General features: G+C 38.6%; 1 protein-coding gene across 1 annotated transcript in view; it reads right to left on the bottom strand.

Annotated features, from left to right (window-relative positions):
* Positions 1-20,000, bottom strand: part of LOC143020517 (uncharacterized) — a 573,089-nt gene that overhangs the window by 5,972 nt on the left and 547,117 nt on the right. Inside the window, exons 15-16 of the mRNA XM_076176946.1 lie at positions 18,753-18,973; positions 4,839-4,962 (exon numbers count right to left, since the gene is read on the bottom strand). Coding sequence (XP_076033061.1) covers positions 4,839-4,962; positions 18,753-18,973 — 345 coding nt within the window. The remainder of the gene's footprint in view (positions 1-4,838; positions 4,963-18,752; positions 18,974-20,000) is intronic.

The raw sequence follows: 20,000 nt of genomic DNA, 5'->3' as shown, positions 1-20,000 counted from the left end.
ATGGAACAGATAAAGATCTTAAACAAAGAAAAACTTTTCTGTCCAGAGTAGACAAAATGTGATGGTGGGACTTTTATCAAAGGACTTGTTGAAGGTGTTTCAAGCACATAGACTCAGATCAGGAAGAAAAAAAAAAAGAGGACTGTTTCATATTTCATCCCACTCCATTTCATTCCTGTAGGTAGAAAGAGTTTAAGTGGCACCCCGTGTGATGCTTTGTCCCATTATCCCTTTCCATCTACGTCTGTATATTAAAAAAAAAAAAAAAAAGTTTCAACAAAAGAAATGTACATTTGATAAATGTCCCATCCTCACGTGGAGTACTCTGAGCTCCCTTTCGTCAATTTCTATTTTACGTCCAACATTTCTCCGTTTGTATCCGTCAACTTTTCACTCTATGCTCAGACATTCATATCCACCGGGACTGAAGAGAAACCGGACACGAGTTCACCCGCTAACGAGGCGCGTCCGGACCTCCTAGCCTCACACGCTCCGCACAAATAGATGAAGAAATGTCCGCTTGAAGTGAAGGCTGTGAGGGTAGGTGTCATACTGCCATTACATGCGGTGCTAGGCGCTGCCAGTAATGACGTGCTCCTCCCCACAGTGCCATGAATCACGGGCCAGAGTGCCGTAATACTTGGCACTGGAATATGTGAGTGTGTCCACAGGACGTAAATCTCCACATTTTTCTCACCACGTCGTTATCTTCTTCAATACGGAGGAGTAAACTGCAGGTTTGCTTCCGGCGAGGACGAGGCCATTTTCTTCTTCTTCTTCTTTATCTCAAAATAGAGAGGTGTTTCTAAGACCTGAAAAGTTACCTGGATGGTCTAGACTCTCCCCTTCTCCTTCCCCCCCCCTCCACCCCATTTTTTGGACCATAATTTACCTCTTAAGATGAATAAAGTCGTCTGTTATAAGGACGAGCAGAAGGCACAAAAATTTGCCACTGTATTGAAGGTATCAAATAAGCAGCATTTGTTCACTTCCATTAACGCGTATACCAGCGATGTTGTGAGGACCTCAGACACACACCAGGAGGCTCTTAGCCACGACCAAAGGCGTCAACTTAAGGGGATATCACTCTGATCTATTCCTCCCCCCCCCCACACACACACACATCCTACCTCCATAGTTAGAATATGACCTCGCTTACAGAAATCTAGACTTTTCTAAGATGGGGTTTCCACAGTCTAACGGTCCGTCGAACGTGGTTCGACAGACACGTGTTTGAAGTGATGTGTGAACGGGGTATTTGGTTGTCGAACACGTTGGTTAAACCCCAAATACCCCGTTCACACGTTCACACATCACTTTAAACACGTGTCTGTCGAACCGCGTTCGACGAACCGTTAGACACCCCTCTAAAAGCATTTCAACAGTATGTCTATCGTTCATATAGGTTTATATTTTCTTAGTTCATCACTCAGCTTTGCTATGTATGACGGAAAGATAATTTGATATTTGGAGATTTGAAAAATAAAATATTGCAACCGAAGTCGATTTTACTCTATCGAACTCTCAACTGTCGGCGCTAATAAAACCTATGGAAACCGAGTGGGATAACTCCTTTAGATGCACGAATAGCCTAGGCAAGTGGCATTCACTAATACCCATTAGGATTGAACAAGACCCTTTGTAATCATGAGTTGTAATTTTTTTTTTTTTTTTTTTTTTTTTTTTTTAATGTTCCAAACAATTTAGGCTTTCCTCTTTTTATATAGAAGAGGGTGAGGACCCTACAGCCGAAGATAAGTGCGGGATTCGAACCCACGAAATAGGAACACACGTGAGCTGAACAGGTGTTATGATTCATTTCATGAACCTTTTGCAAACCTCGCTCCAAGGACACGAGCACTGTTGACCTACAAGTCGTATCTTAACATCTTTACGGGTCACCCGGACATTTAGCCAACTACGCGCTACCCCTCGCCATCAGGTCCTCTGTACCCGGTGATTTGTCCCTCCACTCTATGCCCTGGTGGCGTCATCGGAAGCGTGCTCCTCTCGCATTCACTTAGTTGTGGGTTCGAATCCATCACTCCTCTAAGATTCCCACAAAAGACTCTTTGTTACCTCCTGTCCCAACAGTCCCCAAAGGGCATAACAGAACAAAGGTGACGGCTTCGGCCGCAGCTAATCAGCGCCTCCTAGCACACACTCCTCATTTTCTTCTGTTTGCATATTAACTGTAAATTCACTGATGTTATGTGATAAAATGTACACTATGCCTTTCATAAACTCGGGTATAACAATGGGTTTTCAGAATCAAGAGCTTTACATAATTGAAATAGAAAATCTTAGTAAAAGGGATAATCTTGACTTACTAACTAAAACATGGAGCAGAGCACAAGCTCAAGACTGTTCCCTGTGGCACTACGCATCTCATTCGTGAATAAACAGTGCTTTCTTTAACTTATTGTTGTACAGAATTATCAACTAGTTTTCCATACACTTCAACTAAGTGCTTTTTATGTGTGTGTTTGTGTATGTGTGTGTTTACCTAGTTGTATTTACCTAGTTATATTATACGGAAAGGAGAGCTATGCTCGTAGTGCTCCGTCTTTGTTTCTCTCGGCATCTAGTTTGTTCTTAAATTCATGTATGGTGTTTGCACAAGCTATTGTTTCGTCCAATTTGTTCCAGACATCCATCACTCTGTGTGGAAAACTATTTTTTTTTTTTTTCAGATTTCTTCTATAAATATCCTTTTTTTAGTTTTTTTTCATGTCACCTTATTTTTCTTTTATCCCACTTTAATAAGTCTTCTCTGCCAAGGACTTCCATGCCTTTCATGATTCTATAAATGGCCAATAGATCTCTTTCGCTTCTTTGTTCCAGGGTTGGTAGTTCCGGTTTAGACAATCTTTGTGTGTGTGTATGTGTGTGTGTGTGTGTGTGTGTGTGTGTGTGTGTGTGTGTGCTTATCTAACTGTATATACTTAATTGTAGTGTACAGGAAAAGAGCGTCTCCTCTCCAATTTGTCATATCTTGCCTCAAATATGTGTGTGTGTGTGTGTGTGTGTGTGTGTGTGTGTGTGTGTGTGTGTGTGTGTGTGTGTGTGTGTGTGTGTGTGTGTCTTTAACAAAGCACAAAAACACACACTACTATGCCTCAGCTAAGGGGTCTACTCCTTCACAAAGGCACCGTTTCAGCTACGGAACTGAGAGGGCGTCGCCTTATTGAAAATGTCTCTCTCTCTCATGCATCTGGCAAACTGCTTCAAGTTCTTATTGGATTGAAGTTTAGACAACATAAACATACCCTCAATACGGTGACGCCTCGGCATCCGAACGAAATGGTCTCGCCATACCAAACCGAAAAGGTTTACCGAGGGGGATTTAAGACCCTTCGTTAGGTCACCCTTACAGACCAGAGTCACACATCTATCTTTTATGATTGAAAACTAATCCTCACTAAAAAAAATAGCTGATCTATTCTAAGTTGTATTATTCTTCCGTTCTGCTATCCTGATTTTTTTCAAATATTTTTATTACGCTATCTCTTTCTTATCCATAATGATAGAAGCACCATTTATTGCAGATAAAAAAAAATACCCTGAATGGATAAAAAACTAAAATGTTTCACCTCGCTGCCCCATCAAGGTAATTAGCATGACAACACACAATAGTTCTGCCGTAAAGAATAGCGTGTACTCACCTTGGGTGTGTGTACGTTTGGGTTCCAACGTGGAACCACTGAGAACCACTTACCTCGGTGGATCAAAAGGGGCATTAGTATGACAACATGCAATAGAAGGAAGGTGAGGGGGTTTACACCAGGAGGAGCTGAGTTGTTAGCGTCTAGACCTCCTAGAAGACGTAATCTACCACCAAAATCTCCTAGACCTTCATCTACCACCTCTGCTTATACTATCAGCACTGCACATATGCATTCGGTGCATACAGGAGTAGACTGGTAGTCGACCTAGATGAAGGTCTAGGAGATTTTGGTGGTAGATTACGTCTTCTAGGAGGTCTAGACACTAACAGAGTGTCTGATATCGAAACCGTAAGATTCACCCTATTATGCACTTTAGGGATTGTTAAGGCACGTAACAAACAGTGACTGCTGAGAATTGGAGAGGAGTGTGGGTTTCGAACCCATGACTAAGCAAATACGAGACCAGCACGTTTCCGATGACGCCACCAGGTAACTATAACATGCAATGGTGTTGTTTTAACGCAATGTTTCTTAACCTGGACCGCTAGTACCGCCTGGGCGTGCTGAATTCAATTTTAGGGGGTGCTGGGAAGTGCTGAAATAAATCTTAAGGGGTGCTGGAAAGTGCTGAAATAAATTTTAGGGGGTGCTGGAAAGTGCTGAAATGAATTTTAGGGGGTGCTTGGAAGGGGCGAAATAAATTTTAGTGGGTGCTGGAAAGTGTTGAAATTAATTTCAAATGTGCTGACAAGGGCTGAAATATATTTTAGGGAGTGCTGGGGAGGGCTGAAATAAATTTTAGGGGGTGCTGGGAAGTGCTGAAATAAATTTTAAGGGGTGCTGGGAAGTGCTGAAATAAATTTTAGGGAGTGCTGGGAAGTGCTGAAATACATTTTAAGGGGTGCTGGGAAGTGCTGATTATGTTTTAGGGGGCGCTGGGAAGTGCTGAAATACATTTTAAGGGGTGCTGGTAAGGGCTGAAATAAATTTTAGGGGGTGCTGGTAAGTGCTAAATACATGGCAGTACTTCACTATCCTTTATCCTTCTCGTAATCAGATGGTAGCCAGAGTCAAGGAAATGCTAGACTGCCTAGACAGGACTACTACAGGGGTGCAAGGGTCGGAAAAGGTTACACTATAATGTAGTAGACAGGGATAGAGTTTACCCACCTTGGCTCTGTGGAAGCTTGGGCTGAAGCGACGAGGCATTGAGCGCCACATTAATGCTGGACCCGTGTCGGTTGAAGGCCGAGATCTGGACCCGGAAGTCCCGTCCGGCCTCTACGCCGTCGACCTGCCGGTACATGACACCGTGTGTGAGTCACAAGTGTCTAAGACAAAAAAAAAAAAAAAAAAAAAAAAAAAAAAATCGAGTTTCTATAGAATGAGATAGCCGTTATCCAAGTTGGCCTGTACGTCGCATTGTCTGAGTCACCAGTGTCTAGTACAAAAAAAAATAAAGTTCTTAAAATTAAGGTAATGCTTGTCCATATTTGCGCGGAAGCCACGCCCCCTGCCAAGCAAGCAATATGATTGGTCGGTTTCTTTGTGAGGATGCACAGACGTACCACATTTTGTATGACTAGTGTGTGCGTTTTTTTTTATCAAATTTTTGGGTCTTCGTAACAAGAGATAGTCGTTATTATTGTTTGAAAATAAGCTCCTTACCCTACAAAGTCCAAAATAGGATTCTTCTGTGTAAACACACCATCCGCTACATACAGCTTTCCAATGTATTTTCATATTACCAAAGACTGAATTCCCTGTAATGTATACGTCAATTCAAATATGCAAAGGCACTTCAAAACTTCCTACCCACCCAAAACAATAAGCGCGTACACACACACACACACACACACACACACACACACATAGCATTACCCATAGATCGGTCATACGAGCTCTGAGCTCTCTTCCGGGAGGGAAATAGCTGTTGATCACGAGTCCAACACGTGATCCAAAGATCAAGGTGAAAGGTGAATACACACATACACACACACACACACACACACACACACACACACACACACACACACACACACACACACACACACACACACACACACACACTTCCTATGGGCATGATTAGGTGGTTACCGATAAGTGAATGATGTCATCCTTCTGGGTGATTGTTATTGTTGTTGTTATGGACTGTAGTTTACCAGCGTTTCTATCTTTGGGGACAAAATGGCGCCGCTGTAGGTGAGGTTACCGCTATACCACGCTGGTAAAAATCAGAGGAGGCGCAAATTGCCGAGTTTTTTTAAAATCGTAAGGGCCAATTAGTTCCAAGTAGCGGCAAAGGTTCATATTATCACGTGGAGGAAAATCCGGCAATTAATTCCGGGGATATCGACAATGACCAGCAGATTCTTTTTTTTTTTTTTTTTTTTTTTTGGGTCGCGTGAGTTTCTCTAAGTAAAAAATCTAGTTCCTGTGTTACATGAATAAAGAGTTTTCGTATACCAAAAGAGACATTGCAAAAATAAAATGTTTTTTATGAAAGAGTATAATCTATTCTAGAAGAACAGTCCTAAGAACAGTATTCACTTACACCAGAGACGTTCTAATTGCATAACTCGTTTCATAGCTAAACTTATCGCTTAATTGCCATTACCTAATCCGTTTCCTAACTTCATAATGGTGAGTAACAAGAGCCATTGGATTAATCCGATAAAGAGGATTTAAGCCGACTCCACTTTAGATCGTGTCACCACGAGTTGACGGAAATGTCCATCTCTTGTGACGACGATATCGTCAACTAGTTGACGATAAAATTCCTCGTGTGATCCAAGCTTCAGATTCTTTTTTTTTTTTTTTTTTTTTTTTGAGGGATGAAATTGAACATTCACTTAACATTTCTTTATGGAATATGTTTATAATCTTATCATATACATTGTTATTTTTTGCTGTCAGTGTGAATAATGTATACAAACCCGTATGACTACGCATAAATATACATTATACATACGCACATGACACGCGGTGGCGCGGTTGATAGAGTACTGGACTGTCAGGTACGGTGGTGCTCGCAGTACCTGGTTCGAATCCTGCCCAGGGCCGAAATTATTTCGGTATCGCTGCGCTTCGGGTCGTCACTCTGACTCTCGTGGGCGGGGAGTTGTGTGTGTGTGTGTGTGTGTGTGTGTGTGTGTGTGTGTGTGTGTGTGTGTGTGTGTGTGTGTGTGTGTGTGTGTGTGTGTGTGTGTGTGTGTAAGGTCATAGCATTACCCATAGATCGGTCATAGGAGCTCTGAGCTCTCTTCCGGGAGGGAAATAGCTGTCGATCACGAGTCCAACACATACTCACATACATATACACACACACGTGCGCACGCACACACACCCGGTCACAGGAAACTGGTACTGCGAGTGATTATCACAAGGGGAAGATTGTCACCATCATATGCGAACAACAGCAACGCCCTGCACATTATGCACTTAAATTAGACTAGTTCTAAGATTTAAACAAATTGTATTTTGTCGGTGTATCTTTATCGCTGTTAACTTGATAAATCGTTTATTATCATAATTTGTTACCATTACACACACACACACACACGCACACGCACACGCACACACACACACACACATTTTTCTAAATATTGAAAGATTTTCTATATTTGCGTGGAACTAAAACATAATCTAGGATTTGGTCACGAATCGTTCACGCCCGTGTTCCGAAATCTTCCAGCATTTTTTTTTTTTTTTTCTTTCCAGAAAGACTAAATGAACGAACGAGCTGCCTCTGAAGGGAAAGAGGGCCACGTCATTTTGAAAAACAAGACGAAACATTTCGGTCATTCCGCTCGCCGTCTCATATAATTGATGTCTTTGCCAATAGTTTGGCTTGCAAGAGCTCCCAAGACGGTCCATTTCCGAGCTTGAGCTCATGGACTGGAGTTCGCTTTACTTTGCCAAAGGAACATATTCCGACATATTTCTCTCCGTGAACATATTCCGACGTATCATATACTCATATATCTTCGTAATCATATTCCGACGTATCATATCTCTGCGTAGACATATTCCGACATATTTCTCTCTGTGAACATATTCCGACGTATCATATCTCTGTGCAGACATATTCCGACATATTTCTCTCCGTGAACATATTCCGACGTAATATGTACTCGTATATCTTCGTAATCATATTCCGACGTATCATATCTCTGAGTAGACATATTCCGACATATTTCTCTCCGTGAGCATATTCCGACGTAATATATACTCGTATATCTTCGTAATCATATTCTGACGTATCATATATCTGCGTAGACATATTCCGACATATTTCTCTCCGTGAACATATTCCGACGTACTATATACTCGCATATCTTCGTAATTATATTCCGACGTATCATATCTCTGCGTAGACATATTCCGACATATTTCTCTCCGTGAGCATATTCCGACGTATACTCGTATATCTTCGTAATCATATTCCGACGTATCATATCTCTGAGTAGACATATTCCGACATATTTCTCTCCGTGAGCATATTCCGACGTATACTCGTATATCTTCGTAATCATATTCCGACGTATCATATCTCTGTGTAGACATATTCCGACATATTTCTCTCCGTGAACATATTCCGACGTAATATATACTCGTATATCTTCGTAATCATATTCCGACGTATCATATCTCTGCGTAGACATATTCCGACATATTTCTCTCCGTGAGCATATTCCGACGTAATATATACTCGTATATCTTCGTAATCATATTCTGACGTATCATATCTCTGCGTAGACATATTCCGACATATTTCTCTCCGTGAGCATATTCCGACGTATACTCGTATATCTTCGTAATCATATTCCGACGTATCATATCTCTGCGTAGACATATTCCGACATATTTCTCTCCGTGAGCATATTCCGACGTATCATATACTCGTATATCTTCGTAATAATATTTCAACGTATCATATCGCTGCGTAGACATATTCCGACATATTTTTATCCGTGAGCATATTCCGACGTAATATATACTCGTATATCTTCGTAATCATATTCCGACGTAACATATCTCTGTGTAGACATATTCCGAAATATTTCTCTCCGTGAGCAAATTCCGACGTAATATATATTCATATATCTTCGTAATCATATTCCGACGTATCATATCTCTGTGTAGACGTATTCCGACATATTTCTCTCCGTGAACATATTCCGACGTAATATATACTCGTATATCTTCGTAATCATATTCCGACGTATCATATCTCTGTGTAGACGTATTCCGACATATTTCTCTCCGTGAACATATTCCGACGTACTATATACTCGTATATCTTCGTAATCATATTCTGACGTATCATATCTCTGCGTAGACATATTCCGACATATTTCTCTCCGTGAGCATATTCCGACGTAATATATACTCGTATATCTTCGTAATCATATTCCGACATATTTCTCTCCGTGAACATATTCCGACGTATCATATACTCGTATATCTTCGTAATCATATTCCAACGTATCATATCTCTGAGTAGACATATTCCGACATATTTCTCTTCATGAACATATTCCGACGTACTATATACTCGTATATCTTCGTAATCATATTCCAACGTATCATATCTCTGCGTAGACGTGTTCCGACATATTTCTCTCCGTGAGCATATTCCGACGTAATATATACTCGTATATCTTCGTAATCATATTCTGACGTATCATATATCTGCGTAGACATATTCCGACATATTTCTCTCCGTGAACATATTTCGACATATACTCGTATATCTTCGTAATCATATTCCGACGTATCATATCTCTGCGTAGACATATTCCGACATATTTCTCTTCATGAACATATTCCGACGTATTATAGTATAACTTCGTAATCATATCCCAACGTATCATATCTCTGTGTAGACATATTCCGACATATTTCTCTCCGTGAGCATATTCCGACGTAATATATACTCGTATAACTTCGTAATCATATTCCGACGTATCATATTTCTGAGTAGACATATTCCGACATTTCTCTCCGTGAGCATATTCCGACGTAATATATATTCGTATATCTTCGTAATCATATTCCGACGTATCATATCTCTGTGTAGACGTATTCCGACATATTTCTCTCCGTGAACATATTCCGACGTAATATATACTCGTATATCTTCGTAATCATATTCCGACGTATCATATCTCTGTGTAGACGTATTCCGACATATTTCTCTCCGTGAACATATTCCAACGTATCATATCTCTGCGTAGACGTGTTCCGACATATTTCTCTCCGTGAGCATATTGCGACGTAATATATACTCGTATATCTTCGTAATCATATTCCGACGTATCATATCTCTGTGTAGACGTATTCCGACATATTTCTCTCCGTGAGCATTTCGACGTAATATATACTCGTATATCTTCGTAATCATATTCCGACGTATCATATCTCTGCGTAGACGTATTCCGACATATTTCTCTCCGTGAACGTATTTCGACGTACTATATACGCGTATATCTTCGTAATCATATTCCAACGTATCATATCTCTGTGTAGACATATTCCGACATATTTCTCTCCGTGAACATATTTCGACATATACTCGTATATCTTCGTAATCATATTCCGACGTATCATATCTCTGCGTAGACATATTCCGACATATTTCTCTTCATGAACATATTCCGACGTACTATATACTCGTATATCTTCGTAATCATATTCTGACGTATCATATCTCTGCGTAGACATATTCCGACATATTTCTCTCCGTGAGCATATTCCGACGTATACTCGTATAACTTCGTAATCATATCCCAACGTATCATATCTCTGTGTAGACATATTCCGACATATTTCTCTCCGTGAGCATATTCCGACGTAATATATACTCGTATATCTTCGTAATCATATTCCGACGTAACATATCTCTGTGTAGACATATTCCGAAATATTTCTCTCCGTGAGCAAATTCCGACGTAATATATATTCATATATCTTCGTAATCATATTCCGACGTATCATATCTCTGTGTAGACGTATTCCGACATATTTCTCTCCGTGAACATATTCCGACGTACTATATACTCGTATATCTTCGTAATCATATTCTGACGTATCATATCTCTGCGTAGACGTATTCCGACATATTTCTCTCCGTGAACATATTCCGATGTATTATATATTCGTATATCTTTGTAAACGTATTCCGACGTATCATATCTCTGCGTAGACATATTCCGACATATTTCTCTCCGTGAACATATTCCGACGTACTATATACTCGTATATCTTCGTAATCATATTCCGACGTATCATATCTCTGCGTAGACATATTCCGACATATTTCTCTCCGTGAACATATTCCGACGTATCATATACTCGTATATCTTCGTAATCATATTCCAACGTATCATATCTCTGAGTAGACATATTCCGACATATTTCTCTTCGTGAGCATATTCCGACGTAATATATACTCGTATATCTTCGTAATCATATTCCGACGTATCATATCTCTGAGTAGACATATTCCGACATATTTCTCTTCGTGAGCATATTCCGACGTAATATATACTCGTATATCTTCGTAATCATATTCCGACGTATCATATCTCTGTGTAGACGTATTCCGACATATTTCTCTCCGTGAACATATTCCGACGTACTATATACTCGTATATCTTCGTAAACGTATTCCGACGTATCATATCTCTGCGTAGACGTATTCCGACATATTTCTCTCCGTGAACATATTTCGACGTATTATATACTCGTATATCTTCGTAATCATATTCTGACGTATCATATCTCTGTGTAGACATATTCTGACATATTTCTCTCCGTGAACATATTTCGACGTATCATATTCTCGTATATCTTCGTAATCATATTCCGACGTATCATATCTCTGCGTAGACATATTCCGACATATTTCTCTCCGTGAACATATTCCGATGTATTATATACTTGTATATCTTCGTAAACATATTCCGACGTATTATACACTCGTATATCTTCGTAAACGTATTGCGACGTATCATCTCTCTGCTTAGACATATTTCGACATATTATGTATCTACACAAACATATTCCGACGTGTCATATCTCTGAGTAGACATATTCCGACATATCATATATCTGAGTAGACATATTCCGACATATTATCTGCGCAGACATATTCTGTTTGTGATTCACTATTGTCTTCGATCACGTGTTGGACTCGTGATCGACACATATTTCCCTCCCGGAATAGAGGTCAGAGCTCATATATGACCGAGCTATGGGTAAAGCTGTGACCTTACACGCACACATACACCCAACACCCCGCCCACGAGAGTTGGAGTAACGACTCACATCGTAGCCATACTGAAATTATTTCAGCCCTGGGCGGGATTCGAACTCGGAACGCCATATTGGCGGCCGGGAACGCTACTACTTGCGACATCGAGTCGTGTGTTTGTGTGTGTGTGTGTGTGTGTGTGTGTGTGTGTGTGTGTGTGTGTGTGTGTGTGTGTGTGTGTGTGTGTGTGTGTGTGTGTGTGTGTGTGTGTGTATGTGTGTCTGTTTGTGTGTATGTGTGTGTGTGTGTGTGTGTGTGTGTGTGTGTGTGTGTGTGTGTGTGTGTGTGTGTGTGTGTGTGTGTGTGTGTGTGTGTGTGTGTGTGTGTGTGTGTGTGTGTGTGTGGTTGTGTGTGTGTGTGTGTTCGCGCGCGACACAGCCCTAGGGAAGGAGAAAGCTGAAAGCAATGTCCCGATGGGTTATTTATTAAAAAAAAAACTGACGCATCACTTCCAGAGCGTTAGTTTTGATTGAAGCGGCCACCGCGCCAATGGGACAACATTCTGTTTCATTACATTTCGTTCCTGAATGTTCAAAACTGGTCCATCGACGCTCTATGAACTTTGATCATCGAGGCTGAGCCTATATGCTCTCCCCAAATCACTGACTTTGGCAAAAATTTTATATCAGAATATTCATTAATCATTTTGACAAAAAAATAGGAATAGAAAGTAAAAAATGACACATGAAAATCGAACATTTAATTCGGAAAGTATTATGAACAACGATGAAATGACAGGGTGAATACATTCATCGCACGGGACTCATTCTAAGGTATGGAATCTAGAAATTTCATGTTCGAGAATCTAGATCAGTTGTAGAGTCCCATAAGTTAAGTCGTTTATTCATAACCGACCTGTTTTCTCTTTTTTCAGTAAATTAAAGGTTAGAAGTTGCTGCAGAATGGGTATCAGGTTGATTTCAAGTTGAACTCTGGGCTATCGAGTCCGAAAAAATTAAATTAAGAACCACTGGTCTACAGTAAAGAATCTTAACCTGCCTTCTATCACGTATCCGACGTTTATGAATTGCTGTTGTTTGGATTCCCGGAGAAGACCACTTCAACACTGGCTGGAATAACTAAGTATCCTAATTCACACTAGTATTCGGTTTACAGATCCTTTCGAGGACTTGTGTAGAAGAAGAAGAAGAAAAACAAAAAAAAAACGTGCGCCTCTCTCCCCCCCCAAAAAAAAAAAAAAATCCATAAAGATAATTTTATCGAAGCGGCGGCAACGAGCACCGAACTCGCTCCCACCAGAAGATGCTGTTCGCAGAGGTAGAAGGCTGGAGGAGAGGTGGAGGAGGAGAAGGAGGAGGAGAAGAAGGAAGAAGAGGAGGAGAGGTGGAGGAGGAGGAGAAAAAGAAGGAGGAGGAGGAGGAGGAGAGGTGGAGGAGGAAGAGGAGGAGTAAGGAATAGAAGGAGAAGTAAGAGAAAGGAAAATGGGAGTTAGGAAGAACAAAAGAAGAAGAAAGGAAGACGAACCAAGGGGTAAAATGAGAAGGAAGCGAAAATCAAAGAAGTAGAAGTAAAAAGAAAAAGAAAAGAAAGAAGGAAAGAGGGGAAAAAGAAAGAGAAAGAGAAAAAAGCAAGAGAAACAAAGGAAGAAAGAGAGAAAAAATAAAGAGGAGATAGAGGAAGCATAGGATAGAGGAGAAGCGAAAGAGAGGAAGAGGTAGAAAAGGAGATGGAGGAGAAAGAAAAAAGAGAATAAAGATGGAAGGAAAGAGGACAAGGAGAAAGAGGAAGATGAAGTGGAGTAGACGGAGAGGGATGGAGATAGAGAGGAGGAAAGGGAGGAAGATAAATTGGAGGAGACGTAGGAGGAGAAGAGGTCGTGAGAGATGAGGGAGAGGAATTGGAGGAGGAAGAGTTGAAGGAAAATGAAGAGGAGGAGGAGAGAAGAGAGATGAAAGTAGTAGGAGGAAGAGTAAGAGAAGAAGGAGGAGGAGGTAGAGGGAAGTAGGTAGAGGAAGCTAAGAGAAAGGAAGAGGAGATATAGGAGAAAGATAAAGGAAGAAGAAGAAGGAGTCTGAATAGTGGAGAAATATAAAGTGAGTAAAGGAGGAGGAAGAAGAGGAGGAGGAGGAGGAGGAGGGAGGGAGGGAGGAAGGGAGGGAGGTGAGAACGTTGAGGGAGCAAGAAAAGACAAAACCGTTGATCAGGTGCGCGCCCTGAGCTCATTTCCACGCGTATGCTGGGGGAAGAAGTTTAATATCATTTTCCTTTCTTGTGTGTGTGTCTGTGTACGTGTGTGTGTGTGTGTGTGTGTGTGTGTGTGTGTGTGTGTGTGTGTGTGTGTGTGTGTGTACGTACGTGTGTGGGAGTAAATCTATGTGTTTGTCTTTATCTATGTGTGTCTGAGTAATGCATATACACATACACAGTATACATAATACACATACACAAGTATATATATATATATATATATATGTGTGTGTGTGTGTGTGTGTGTGTGTATATATATATATATATATATATATATATATATATATATATATATATATATATATATTTTTTTTTTTTTTTTTTTTTTTCACTCTCGAATATGATTCCTGCTTGTAGAGGCCATTCGCCAATCCCCATAGGGCATAACTAAAAATGAATTAATAATAATAATAATAATAATAATAATAATAATAATAATAATAATAATAATAATAATAATAATAATAATAATAATAATAATAATAATAATGATAATAATAATAATAATAATAATGATCGGGGGGATGGCGATTCGAACCCCACCACCGGCGAAGTTGAACCAAAGGCATGGTTCATTAAATTCCAAGCTACAAATCCCTCTGTAAGGGGCACCGTCCTAGCCTCCCGATAGGGGGGAGTTTGTAAGTCACTGTCGCACTTGTCATGAGAATGCCGGGTTCGAGTCCTGGGCAGTACCACATTTCAATATCAGCATGTTGGCCTTTGATGGCTTAGAATTAAAGTGCATTGTGGTTGTTAATATATATATGTATATATATATATATATATATATATACTGTATATATATATATATATATATATATATATTTCATTAATGACCAATGCATATTCATCTTATACCGCAAATATTACTTTGCCATCACTAATAACTCACTCCTCTTCACCTCTCCCCGACTCTCATATCTTTGCCTTGCAAAGGATTGCAAAGAAAGACCATACCGACAGGAGACCTTTTGGTCCATAACTAGGTCGAAGGCTAAGAAGTGATAGTTAAACGCTTCATTCACTCAATTTATCTGCAGACTTCAGTGAGGCAAAAGGCCATAGATTACTCGAAACAAAATCCCCGCAGAGATCCGATCCTGAAAGAGTAGACAGACTCAAAGTCATGTCAAGTGCCTATTTAGGGGAAGATAAAGGTGAGGAGAATACACCTAGAGACGCTCCATAGCCGCGCCCTCCTTTGTCCCGTTATGCGCTTTGGAGACTGTTCCTGGGGCAGGTACGGAGGAGTCACTGCTAGGAGTAGGAGGGAATTGCGGGACTCGAACCCACAACTAGCGGGGGGGAACGTCTTGTGCTGCTGTGTGGTTTCCTAAGGAAGGGAGATACGCAGATACCGAGCTCTGAAAAACAGTGATCGATAAATAGATAAATAAATAAATAAATATAATATATATATATATATATATATATATATATATATATATATATATATATATATAAATCAATAAATAAGTAATGAATGAATAGTTAAATAAGTAAATAAATATAAATATAAATAAAATAAATATATAAATATATATATATATATATATATATATATATATAAATCAATAAATAAGTAATGAATGAATAGTTAAATAAGTAAATAAATATAAATATAAATAAATATATATATATATATATATATATATATATATATATATATATATATATATATATATATATATATATGTGGCTAATAGGAACACGGGTACGTGTGTTCACTTATGCAAAGTAGACTTGGAAAAAGAAACTAACGAAGCAGAGCGCTTTAGTATATTACAATTTCAGTGCAAAGTCTTTTTGCACTGAAGATGTAATATACGAAAGCGCTCTGCTTCGTTAGTTTCTTTTTCCAAGTGGTCTACTTTGCATATATATATATATATATATATATTATATACATATATACACATATACATATATGTATATATATATATATATATATATATATATATATATAAATAATGAATAGCTGAATTAGTAAATAAATATATAGATAAATGAATATATATATATATATATAAATAAATAATGAATGAATAGTTAAATTAGGAAATAAATATATATATAAGTAAATAATGAATAAATAGTTAAATTAATATAGTAATAAATAGATTGATAAAAACACAGATAAATAAGGATGCAATGTTGCGACACATAAGAAGTTAATCTTTAATAAGAGGAAAACGTTCATAAGATTAAATGACACGGGTCATTCCAAGTATTGAGAAACGTTCTCCATACCTAGACAAACAAGTCCTCTTCATAAGGATCAGTATCTGTGTTGGGATGAGGAGATTTGTAAAGCGGCATAGAACACCTATTTCATTAAATCTCTCTTGTCAACAGAGCTGTGAGTTTCTTTTTTTAATTAAGTCCACTAGAACGTTTCAAGTGGCGAACGAAAAACGTTGTTTGTCGTGTATGGAAGATTATCTTGAGTGGAGAAGATGAGAAATTAAATCATGATAGCGTATATCACATTCAAGTGTGACAGCAAGACATAAAGTCAGGTGCTTTGCAGTTATACCTTCAAAGCAATAGAGCTCAGAATGAGAAGGATGTTTAAGGAAATTCGTAGAAAATTGTGTTCTCAGTATATAGATGCATAAGGGAAATATGTGGATAAGTGATGATTCATGAAGAGAAGTGATAGAGTGGGAGGTAGAACAGAGTCCTGTGGAACTCCAAAGGTTATATATATGGGAGAAAAGAAGTTTCATGTTTAGGTTTATGAATAAAATAGGCAAGAACTGGTTTACCAATAAAATGGTTAATGAATGGAATAAACTTACTAACCATGTAGTGAGCGCTGAAACAAATCCTTGTTTTAAGAGATGATAACTTTATAGGGATGGTATGTTGTAAGTGACATGGGACTGCCTAGTGTAGGCCTTATGGTCTCTTGTAGTCTCCTTCATTCTTGTGTTCTCTTATGTGACGGCCTACAAGAGCAGTTAATTTCCATTCCTCTCGGGAATCCAATCCTCTCTTTGTCACATCGTCTCTCTTTATTTTATTGACATTCCTGTACCAATTTCACTAGGCAGTTCCATGTCCCTTACCACGTATCATCCCTATCCATAAAGTTATCTAATCATCTCTCAAAACAACCAATTGTTTCAGTTCATATATGCCTTCCCACCCCATTCCTATATTTCCTTCATTTCCTTATCTTTTCCTTTTCCGTTTTCTTTATGTACAGCCACGCACAAAAGTGTTAACCCCCGCAGATATTTTCATAATATCAAATTCAGGTTCTCTGTCTGACAACTTTTTTTTTCTTAAAAAAAATGTCTAACTGTACGCTGAATATTACATAGGAATATATATCATAAACACGACAAAAATGATATTAACTTTGTGAGAATTCTAGCGTGGATCAAATCTTTTGCTCGCGACTGTACCAGTGATTTCACAGAAAACCTTTGTCTATCTTATTCAAATCCGTTAGCCTGACTTTGTATAACTCTGTATAGAGGCATTACACTTATGAGAACCCAAACTTCTTCACTGACAGTCCTTATACATTTTCGAGCGTTTCAGTAACAGATCTCGAACTTTTCAGTTTGCATATGATATTAACCCTCATATCTCTGAGTCGGTCGTTACGATTCCGTTACAGCTCCGTTACAGCTCCGTTACCTGCTCCGTTACAGTTGCCCCCAAGGCATCTGAATCCTGTTTATCTCCACCCATCTTCCTGCCTATTCACTGTCTAACATGTTATCTCCTTTTTTCCTATTTTCATAATCTTAGTTCCGTTCACCAACAGCCTCCCTCTAGTTCCTAGAACATTCTAGAACTTCTTTTAACCCCATGGTTAACCCTTGTCATGATTAACCCCATGAGTTAATCCCCGTCACCCACTCAAGAAGCTTACCAAATGTTGTGAATTTGAAAAATTGGAAGACGGCTTCGCTTACAGTATTCTAGATTCCCCTAAGTCTACAATTCAAAAATATGTCTAATATTCGTACAAGTTTAACGCCCCTCAGTTCGTAATTCAGCCTCTCAATATATGACGTAAAGGTTATTTGATATTTGAAGATTTTGAAATATAAAATATTGTAACCTAAGTCGTTTCTACTCAAACAAACTCACTTGAGTGAAGCTCAAGGAAATGTATAAGTTTTTCTCCATTTTTTTTTTTTAATTGGGGTTAGCATAACTTCAAAGTTCTTTAAAATCATGATCACTCAACCGAAGAATTCTTTTGTATTACAAATGAACAGCTCTATTAAATGTTTATTATAATAGTGATACTGTATATTTTCTCTCAACATATTTCTACAGAATAATTTCCATACAGACTACCTCACATCTCTGGGAGATTTAAGTGCTGGGTTACGTCAAAAATGTTTCCATGGAGTCAACAGTGAGATTAGAAAGTTAAAAAAAAAAAATTACCTTTTGATCTGAAGGAAGAAAATACAAAAAGAACAAGAACATCATCGAGGAACCTGAAGACACCTCAAGACGCCGAGGAACCTGAAGACATCCTCAAGACACAGAAGAACCTAAACCAAAAGGAGAAAGAGAAAACTTACCCTAAAGCTCGCCTTTTCCGAAGTCAGGTTCCAGGAGTTTCTGTCTTCTTCATACGGGATAACTGTCAACAGGAACGAGACAGGGGAGGAGTAGAAGGAAGAGGAGGAGGAGGAGGAGGAGGAGGAGGAGGTCGCAGAGTTCGAGCTTGCAACACAGGTGACGTTAAATGAGTGTTCAGTCTGGTAAACTACTGAGCAATTTGACGGCGGGTCTGGTTCTCCTGTAGGGTTTTAGAAAAAAATACACGAAAAATATTATACATATGAGAAAACATGTATACGTACAACGTGCTTCAAAAAGATTAACTCGATTCCAATGCAGTATGTTTCTTTATAGCAACATGGGATATTTACACAAAAATCACAAATGGTTAATGGGTTATCAAGTTTATTAACCATTCTATAAATGCTCTATATGTCCTTTAACTTTTGAATGCGTTTTATTCAAGGACTGTTTGTGGTTGGGTCCATCTTACTGAAACACCCTGAATATAAGCAACCAAACCAACGTGTGAAGGAACCTGGAGAGGTCGTGTCAGTTCACAGCTCCAGTAAGGTCAACTTGTTATATGTTTACAATCTAAACTGTTTGAATAATCCCGTACGTAAAAGGTTATCCAAAATGTATAAACCTTGATTAAGATTTACATTTATACCATGGCTACATTTGATCAAACTACATTCAATTACACTCCCCTGTACAAAATTACTGATAAAAGTAATGGCTTTAACATTCCACCAGTTTAATTGGTGATTTAGGCGAATGACATTTCAACAAACACTACTGGATTAATTTCCACCTTTAATCTATTTCTTAACTTCGTCAATCAAAACTATTCGTGGTTTAGCAATCAGACCAACACAGAATCCATACAATCAGCTGTACATGTATGTATATATATTTATATGTACACTCGTATAAATACATATGAACATTTATACATGCACGTATATATGGAGCTTATGAACGAATGTAGCAGTCCAAATATCAGAATATATATATATATATATATATGTATATATATATATATGTATATATATATATATATGTATATATATATCTATATGTATATATATATATATATATATATATATATATATATACGCGTGTGTGGTTTTGTGTGTGTGTGTGTGTGTGTGCGTGTGTACGTATGAATACATACGAGTTGCAGCGTGGAATGGTAACCACAGAAACTAGGAATTTTTATTCTACCAAGGAAGTCCAGCTAAGGACGACACGCAAAGAAA

Source organism: Oratosquilla oratoria, chromosome 40 (assembly GCF_046742065.1).
Source record: "Oratosquilla oratoria isolate Oo_2021 chromosome 40, ASM4674206v1, whole genome shotgun sequence".
NCBI classification, from domain to species: Eukaryota; Metazoa; Arthropoda; class Malacostraca; order Stomatopoda; family Squillidae; genus Oratosquilla; species Oratosquilla oratoria.
The sequence above is the reverse complement of the archived record's forward strand: the minus strand, read 5'-3'. Positions and strand labels throughout refer to the sequence as shown.